Source organism: Bison bison, unplaced genomic scaffold (assembly GCF_000754665.1).
Source record: "Bison bison bison isolate TAMUID 2011002044 unplaced genomic scaffold, Bison_UMD1.0 scf7180017864124, whole genome shotgun sequence".
In the NCBI taxonomy this organism is placed as follows: domain Eukaryota; kingdom Metazoa; phylum Chordata; class Mammalia; order Artiodactyla; family Bovidae; genus Bison; species Bison bison.
In genome coordinates, this window is record NW_011494696.1 from 444,975 (window position 1) to 454,378 (window position 9,404).

At 48.3% G+C, this 9,404-nt stretch overlaps 1 protein-coding gene across 1 annotated transcript in view; it reads right to left on the reverse strand.

Annotated features, from left to right (window-relative positions):
- The window catches only part of LOC104988337 (pregnancy-associated glycoprotein 2-like), an 8,553-nt gene extending 1,350 nt beyond the window's left edge, over window positions 1–7,203 (reverse strand). The window contains exons 1-8 of the mRNA XM_010839617.1: window positions 7,124–7,203; window positions 5,895–6,048; window positions 5,224–5,341; window positions 5,002–5,120; window positions 3,598–3,791; window positions 2,372–2,488; window positions 654–795; window positions 474–569 (exon numbers count right to left, since the gene is read on the reverse strand). Coding sequence (XP_010837919.1) covers window positions 474–569; window positions 654–795; window positions 2,372–2,488; window positions 3,598–3,791; window positions 5,002–5,120; window positions 5,224–5,341; window positions 5,895–6,048; window positions 7,124–7,176 — 993 coding nt within the window. The 5' untranslated portion in view covers window positions 7,177–7,203. The remainder of the gene's footprint in view (window positions 1–473; window positions 570–653; window positions 796–2,371; window positions 2,489–3,597; window positions 3,792–5,001; window positions 5,121–5,223; window positions 5,342–5,894; window positions 6,049–7,123) is intronic.
- Window positions 7,204–9,404: the final 2,201 nt, after the last annotated feature.

Here is a 9,404-nt window from a genome sequence, read left to right on the forward strand (position 1 = left end):
GACTAGGGTAACCACATAATTTATGATCCCAACCTGGACACTTTCAAGAAGGGAATGGAGACTGTTAATCACTAGAGTGGGAGAGAACACTGGGTCTGTCCCCAGCCAACCCTCCTTGACACTTGGCTATTTCACAGATTGCTAGAGCTGACTTTCCATGTTCGTGCATCTGAGGGCTCTGTTTGAACTAAAGCTGTTTAAGGCAAAGGCCCTTAGTGTTCCCCTCTCCTTGTGACTCCCACCACACCAGCATGGGGTAGTGACTCCACACTTATTTCAGGAGGATGGATGTCCCAGACTGTCCTTTACTCTCAAGTGGTTGGTTTTGTGGGAGACAATGGCCCAGCCCCGTGGGCTCAGCCACATCTGCAATGATGTGGCTGAGCCTGCAGAGGGCGCCCTCCTCCCAGCAGCAGTCTAAGGGTTCTGCAAGTCCCAGATTTGAGAACCAGCGCCCAGGGTTATCCCCTCACTTGGATGTAAGCTTGGGCGGGTACTGGATAGTCTATCCCATTGATAGTGAAGACAGCAGGAGGCAGTGTCCCGATGGCTTGGCAGGAAACCACGTGCTGTAACAGAAAGAGGGAGAGAGGTTGGCTCTGCTGATCTTTGTGTGGAGAGCCTGGGAGTGACCCCGTGGAGTGACCCTTCACCTCACGATCGATGGGCCTGGCATGGATGAGTTTCTGGATTTTGCTGACCGATCCTCTTGGGCCACGCAGAAAGGCGGTCCCCGTATCCAAGAGGGCCTGGCAGCCACGTTTACAAGCAACCACTGTCCCGTTCATGGAGATGCTGAGAAAAAATGGGATAAAACAGGCACCAGCATCACTCTGAAATCTCCCCCACGACTGCCCCCTGAACGTGACTGCGTGACTGTCTCCTAAACAGCCTTTCAACCCTTGCCCTGACCCTGTTTTCCTTTGTTCTGGTCATTTCATCCTCTTTGACTTCCCTTCAGTTATTGAATGCACCAGCTCTTTCATATCTCAGGGCCTTGGCATGTGCTGATCACCCCTCCTAGAAGACCATCTATCTCCTTCATCTAGATGATTTCTTCTCATCTTTTAGTTTCCAGGTTAAATGTCACTTTATCAATGAAGTCTTCCCCCTAACCCAGATCAGGCTTCTGTCTTGCTCAGTCTCTGTAGACTCTTCCCCATGTTTAGCAGGTGCCGAGGTGGTAATTCACTGTGTGAGTCATTTTGGGTGCGTCTGCCTCACTAGATGGGAGGGCAAGTTGTGTCCTCGGTGCCTCCCCCAAGTGCCCAGCACACAAGGGATGCAAGTGTATGCTTGTGAATGAATGAATTAATCCATGAAAAAATGAATGAGGAACATCCAGATACCTATATCTGGTGTCTGACCAATAATAAGAGTGAATATGGAGGTTCCCTGAGGCAGCAGGTGCTCAGAGTGTTAGTGGGAGGGAGACCCAGGCTGCCCTGGGAAAGGTTGTCTTCCTGCACCGCCCCTTCATCTGGCTCAGACACTGAGGCCCTCAGCCAGGCAATGCCTGAGCTAGCCCAGAGGGCCACTGAAACACAGCAAAGGATTTATCTGAGGGTATCACACAGATTCCCATCAATTATTGCCCCTTGTTTTCAGGCCACTCCTGAATCCCAGCTTCCTGATTCCTTCTGTCATAGCCCCTGCCCCACTGTGTGCCTTGGAAGAAAAGCAGGTAGCTATGGCTAGGAAGGTATCTCTCTGTCTGATTAGCTTTCAAATCTCAAGATTGCAGCCAACCTCTCTCCACTGCTGGGTAGCTTCTCCTTAAGAAGACCAATTTTACCGGTTTATTAAGGCCTTGCCCTGTTTTTAAACAGGCAGTACTTTGTACTGAGAACTTTCTCAGTCCCAGATAGCCCTGGACAGTTGGTCATCTTATCACAACCATGTTCAGGCTGGTGAAATTCTCCCTGATCCTCTTTTCACTACACTTTAGGTCCTCAAACATGTTCCTCACCTCACAGTGTGATGAGTGCAGCCCTCCCCCAGCTACACAGGCCTCTCTGGACCCCATTCTCCTGATCAGAGCCCTGATCAGGCAGCCTGGGGTGATTATCAATCCACGGGTGGTGTGTCTATCTGTGTGCTTGCATGTCTGCATGTGTCTGTTTGTGTCTCGGGTGTGTGTGTGTGTCTGCATATCACTGTTTCTCTATGTGTCCGTGTTTGTGTCGGTATTTGTGTGCCTTTGTGTGTTTATAAGTCTGATGCTGTGTGTGCTTCTATGTGGGTCTTTTTGGGTGGAGTCTGTGTCTGTGTGTGTGACTGTGTAGCTGGGGTGCATTCGTGTGTGTCTGCATGTGTCCATGTGCACATGTGGGAGCCTCACTTGGGGTGGCTCTCAGAGGGAGAGGCTTACCTGTCTATGTTTATATGCCAGCTGCCCACTTGGGACACTGGTACCCAGTTGAGTTCTCCCTTATAGTAGGCACGGTTCACCCCTCCAAACATCACCACGCTGCCGTTCTCTTTCTGACTGTGGAGAGAAAGAAGAGAGGATCTTGCTGGAGGAGAGTAACACCACACGCTATCTGAGGGTTGTGCTTATCCACCCATCAGAGGCACTACTACAGAATCCATTTTACAGATGCAGAAATCGAGGTTCAGAGGGATTGAGTAGTGGACCCGGGTTGGTCACAGCTAATGAGTATCACAGAAGAAGTTCAAAGGTAGGCAGCCAGGCTGGGTTTTGACCACCCAACTTTCTAAGGAGGACCTGGTCCTGTATGGCTACTTAAATGCTCAGAAATACCCTCAGAGGATACTGTGCTGGAGGAGTCTGGCTTCCTCCTTGTCTAGCCTGTCATTTTTCAAAAACAGCCGAGGCTCAAGGACAATGAGGGTGAGGGTTCAGTCTCACCCAGGGTTGGCTTCACGAGCCTGTGACCTGTGCTGTTCATGGGGCTCTCCCTGTCTTGAAATCCAAATACTTGTTAAACAAAGGGTCCCACATTTTTATTTTGCACTGGCTCCCACAGACTGTGTAGCTGGTCCTGGGCTCCTGGGGAAGTGTTAGTGCTGAAGGAAACATTCATGCCACCACTCTCCTTCTAAGTGTGTTTGTGTGTGTGTGTTAGTCACTCAGTCGTGTCTGACTCTTTGCAACCCCATGGACAATAGCCCACCAGGCTCCTCTGTCCTTGGAATTCTCCAAGCAAAAATCCTGGAGTAGATAGCCATTCCCTTCTCCAGGGAAGCTTCCTGATCTAGGGATCAAAGCTGAGTGCCCTGCATTGTAGGCACATTCTTTAATATCTGAGTCACCAGGGAAGCCCTTCCATATCAAATCCATCAGCAAATCCTATTGCTTTTTCCTCCAACCTGTTTCCTGACACCTTCCATTGTTCTCCCTCTTCCCCCACCCACTGGACCAAGTCCCTGTCCCTGAGCCCATGATCATAGTTTTGATCAATAAAAGTTTATTTACAAATACCAGTGGTGGGGCCAGGCAAGGCCCTGGGGCCATAGTTACCCTGGGCTAGACTATCTCTCAGAAAACTTTCAGATCATGTGGTCTGTAATTTTTCATGCAACTGGGAGCACCTTACCACTGAATTAGAGAGGTCTGGCCCACCTCAGATTTACCTGCTCAAGTAGAAGGCAAAGACAGGCTCAGAAATGACTCCTTGTTTCCACAGGTTGTCGAAGATCGGGTTGGCCCCTGTGACAGTGCGGCGTGGGTAACCTAGTCCCAGGATGCCATCAAAGGGTACATCGTCAAACCCAAACTCCTTCAGGCTTAGGCCAAATGGCTGGGCCACACTAACAAGGTTCCCGATCTGTAGAGAGGAGAGTGTTCCCACATAAAGGATTGGGAAATGGAGCTGGGACTGGGCTGGGGTGTAGATGTCATTAGCACTGCAGAGAAGAACTGAAGCCTGGCTGTACTCTGGACTGATCTCAGATGGTTAGACCAAGCTGGGACAGGAATTCTTGTTCCATTTTTGCGGGGCTGTGGTTTTTAACAACACCTGCTCCTCCTGCAAACACCATCTGAGTGAGTCAAATTGGCCGTCATGCCTTCTGTACAGGTGGGGCAACCAAGAGTCAGGACAGGACCCGATGGTGCCCCCTGAGGACAAAATGAGTAGAGAGCAGAATAGCCTTCTCTTCAGCATCACTATGATGTGATGACAGAAATGAACTGAATTCAAGGCAATGCTTATGAATTCTACATCTGCCCAAAGAGACAGAAGCCCCATGATATAATATCACTGGCAAGGACCTCCAGAAAATTCTGCCTGGGAAACGCATTTGGGGATGTGTTTGTGTGTGCATGTGTTTGTTCAGGAAAGACAGAGGAAAAAAGAGAGAGAGGAAAGAGAAAGGGTGGGGTGGGTGCAGAAATATTCAAGCACTTTGGGGAAGTCAGGCCATAGTTTTTATTATACTGTCAAAATTCCCCTTGAGTGAGAACCCATTTATCAGTCCCCTCCCACGTGTTTGACCCCCTGCTTTCCCTGTCTGGATACCTGAAGCTCTGTGCTGACCCAGGGACCCTGGATCAGTTTTATCCTCTTCCCAAATTCCCACACCTGCTTGAGTCCTGATTGGCCAGCCACCACTTAATAGGTGTGTGACCCTGGCAAGGCCCTTGCTCTCTGCACCTCAGTTCCTTCACCTGTGTCATGAAGCTAATCATAGTACCTGCTGCGTGTGATTGCTGCAGGGTCACATGAGTTATTACCTTGAAAGTGCCAGCATAGTCTGAGAATATAAATGTGGTGTTTTCTCCCCCACTCCCTGCTCCCAGTGAAATGAATCTTGAGCTGCTCAAGGGCAAAGGAGCTGTAAGTCCACACCCCAAGCCACTGTCTGGATTAGCTATTCTGGGAGTTTGTGTGTCAGTTGAGGCGCTATCTATCCAGGGACAGGGTCCTGAGGGGCAGACATCCAGTCACTAGGGGACTGCCAGCTGGTCCGGCATCTGTTTTGTAAGCAGTGGTTGCTCCCTGGGCAGCCCCAGCTTAGCTTCTGTTTCCACATTACCCGAACAGTGTCATAGACAAGATATCCCTTTATCGATGTAGCGCTGTAGTTGGTATTGAAGATCTTGTTCGTGGCCTTGAAGGTGGAGGAGTTACAAGGGACGAAGCTATTGTGTTTATCTGCAGACACAAGAGATGAGTGTCCCCCAGGTGCCAAGAATGGAGAAGGGAGTTGGAGGGGAAACACAAGATGGGCGAGGTGGGGAGGGGAGCAGGTACTCACAGCAGCTGGAACTCTGGCAGTATATGGAGGGCACCCACAAGCTAGATGAGCCGGTGTCAAAGAGGACCTGGAACTCCTGAGGGGGTGTTCCAATGTTGATGTTGCCGATGTAGGAAAACTACAGAGGCCAAGGTGGGGTGATTAGGGAACACTTGGCTGCACTGGCCACCCTTGATTCGCAGACTGCTGCCACCCTTGAGGTGTCCCATGTCTCCTGAAATCACTCTCCAATCACGCCACACAGCCTTTGCTCAGATCACCGCCTGATGTGATTCCTTTTCTTTCTGTTAGGGCTGCATGGCATACTGAATCTTACTGTCTTGACTAAGGATGGAACCCGCCACTCCTTCAATGGAAGCACAGATTCTTAACCACTGGACCAAGAGGGAAATCGTGGCGCCTTCATTTGAGAAGCTCTCCAGTCTCCTCTTCCAAACTGAGCCCCTTCTCTTACAGATGGCCCTCCTCAATCACACCAGGCCACTTCTTCTAAACTCGGACCATGACCTCTCAACAACAGGCAGGTGGCCACTTTATTTATTCCCTGCCGTGTTTCTGCCTCCTACAGGAGCCCCAGCCCCAACAACCCCACTGGCATCTCCACTTGAACCCCAGTGCAAAGCCAGAGCACCAGGGGGCGCTGTGGAGCACCATCCTCCCAACACACTCACATCCTTATAGCTCCTCAAGGGATGATGATAAATTATGTTTTGATCATTAGCAGCTTTCTGGGACAGGTTGTAAGGGTGTTCCTCAGAGAAATTTGTCAGCAAATTTCTTTCCCTTAGGGTTTCTCGCATGGTCTTCATTTGCCTAAGAGGGATTCTTTCACCGGCCATGAGGAAAAGAAAACAAAGAAGAGGCAGCAGTCAGCTGTCTGTGTTATAAAGACTGTCATACCTGATGTTGGAACAGCACTGTGTATCTTCCAAGCATTTTTATGAGTGTCACCTTATTATCAGGATGCCATGCAATGACCATGGCAAAGACCTAGGTCTGAACATAGGCTCTTTGCATAATCTTGGGTAAGGCATATGACCACTGAAGTCTCAATTTCCTCATTGGTAAAAAGGTGGAAGAAAAAAAATCCCCACCAACACCATCCCCTACATAGAATGGCTTGGATATTAAGAGAGATGATGGATATAATGCACCTGAGATACAGGAAGCCTCAGCAATGGCAGCCATTATCATTGCTGTGGTCATCCCACTGTATCCTTCTCAAGGAAGCTCGGGGAGGGAGGTAGAAGGGCTTCATCATCCTCTTTAAACAGGGGAGGAATTTGAAATGCAGGGAGTTGGAGACTTGGCTGAGGTCACACTGCTTGTTAGAGCTAAAAGAGCACAGAAATAGTACTACTGATCTTTCTTCTGGGCTCAAGCAGAAGAGAGGAGGCCAGGAGATGGGGAATACATTAAGGAGGTTAAGAGAAGCCAAGAAGAATGTTTTTAAAAAGGAGAAAATCTAAGAGAGTTCTGCATGCACAGAGACATCCAAAGAGACAGATAAAATAGGGAGATAGAGTTGAAGACAGACACATTCACACAGAAATGAAGAGAGACCAGAGAGGAGACCTAGAACCACATACAGGAGAAACGTTGTTTCTTCACACCACATCTACAGTTGCACAGGATGTGCACTGAACAACTTCAAGGAATGCAATTTTACATAGGACATGACGTGGCTGGACCCCAAGAGTTGTATGATCCTACAGGTTTGCCTGTAGAGCCTAGGGCCTCACAGGGTCTGTGGCAAAGTACTTAGCAACAAGTGAGAGTTGACTTTAGACTGTCAGGGAGTGATTACATTCCCTTCTAACCCTGACAGGTGGAAGAATAAGAGGACGAGAATAAACAAAAATAAAAAAGGGACGATGTCACTTATAGTCCCCTCACTTACATGACCATGCACTCTGAGAGAGCTACCAGCCCGAGAAGTCCAAGCCACTTCATGCTTTTGTCCTCCACTGAAGTGCTCAAGACAGATTGAGTTCTGAGCATGCACTGGCGGTGAAGATTACCTAGCTATATATGCTCTAACCTGCTCTAATGTTCTCCTTTAAGCCACCATGAGTCTAATGAGAAATATGAACCTCTAGATAAAATCTTTGCCTCCATTGGTGACTGTGAGGAGTGGACTTGGAAAACTCTCATAATACAGAAAATTCCACTGTAATCTCTTCCTTCGTTCTTGGGTGAAAAACCAAACTGAACTGCACAATCTAAGAGTGGGGAGACTCGTCCCAACTTGTAGGTAAAACACTGCTAATAAAGTGATAAAGGTAAACGTTAAGGGCCATGTTAGACATTTGTGATCTCATGGGGTCTTCCTAGCCACCTCATGAGATGTGCATTGCTGTCCTCAGTTGGAGAGGAGAGGTCAAACGGCAGAGTCAGACAGGACTGAAACGACTTGCACAACACAACCCGGTGCGGTGACATATGAGTGGCTTTAGATAGTGTGACAGATGACACAGACCAGAGACACCATTGACACCAAACTGCATCAAAGTTCTATCAGTTCAGTTCAGCCGCTCAGTCATGTCCGACTCTTTGTGACCCTATGAATTGCAGCATACCAGGCCTCCCTGTCCATCACCAACTCCCAACTCCCAGAGTTCACTCACACCCATGTCCATCAAGTCAGTGATGCCATCCAGCCATCTCATCCTCTATCGTCCCCTTCTCCTCCTGTCCCCTATCCCTCCCAGGATCAGGGTCCTTTCCAATGAGTCAACTCTTCACATGAGTTGCCCAAAGTATTGGAGTTTCAGCTTTAGCATCAGTCCTTCCAATAAACACCCAGGACTGATCTCCTTTAGGATGGACTGGTTGGATCTCCTTACAGTCCAAGGAGTCTCAAGAGTCTTCTCCAACACCACAGTTCAAAAGCATCAGTTCTTCAGTGCTCAGCTTTCTTCACAGTCCAACTCTCACATCCATACACTACCACTGGAAAAACCATAGCCTTGACTGGATGGACCTTTGTTGGCAAAGTAATATCTTTGCTTTTCAATATGCTATCTAGGTTGGACGTAACTTTCCTTCCAAGGAGTAAGAGTCTTTTAATTTCATGGCTGCAATCACCATCTGCAGTGATTTTGGAGCCCAGAAAAATAAAGTCTGACACTGTTTCCACTGTTTCCCCATCTATCTGCCATGAAGTGATGGGACCAGATGCTGTGATGTTAGTTTTCTGAATGTTGAGCTTTAAGCCAAATGTTTCACTCTCCTCTTTCACTTTCATCAAGAGGCTCTTCGGTTCCTCTTCACTTTCTGCCATAAGGGTGATGTCATCTGCATATCTAAGGTTATTGACATTTCTCTCAGCAATCTTGATTCCAGCTTGTGCTTCTTTCAGCCCAGTGTTTCTCATGATGTACTCTGCGTGTAAGTTAAATAAGCAGGGTGACAATATACAGCTTTGACATACTCCTTTTCCTATTTGGAACCAGTCTATTGTTCCATGTCCAGTTCTAACTGTTGCTCCCTGACCTGCATACAGGTTTCTCAAGAGGCAGGTCAGGTGGTCTGGTATTCCCATCTCTTCCAGAATTTTCAACAGTTTACTGTGGTCCACACAGTCAAAGGCTTTGGCATAGTCAATAAAGCAGAAATAGATGTTTTTCTGGAACTCTCTTGCTTTTTCAATGATCCAGCGGATGTCGGAAGTTCTATAGCAGTATTACAAAAGAGCAGTGTCAATATTGGAAGAAATGTGATGCTCTTTGTGTCTGACTCTTTGCAATCCCATGGACTGTAGCCTGCCAGACTCCTCCGTCCATGGGATTCTCCAGGCAAGAACACTGGAGTGGGTTGCCATTATCTACTCCAGAGGACCTTCCCAACCCAGGAATCAAACCCGTGGCTCCTGCATTGGCAGGAGTTCTTTACCACTAGCGCCACTTGGGAAGCTGTGATGCTGTTAGGGAAATGAAAATTGAGACAGTCTTCTTCAGGCTTCAGAACTAGGAGAGCAGGCCTCTGATCAAGTCCTGACCTTCCCTGGACTCGGCCTGGACTACATGCCTGCTGCAAGCACACCAACTGTTATCAGTGACGGCAACTAGCACCTTAGATAAGAAGAAGGAGTGAGTCTTGGAATTTCCTGAGCCCCTTGAGGCCTGGCTAGCCCCCACGGTCTGGAAAATCTTGTAATTCACAAGGTGAAAGAAAAAGCA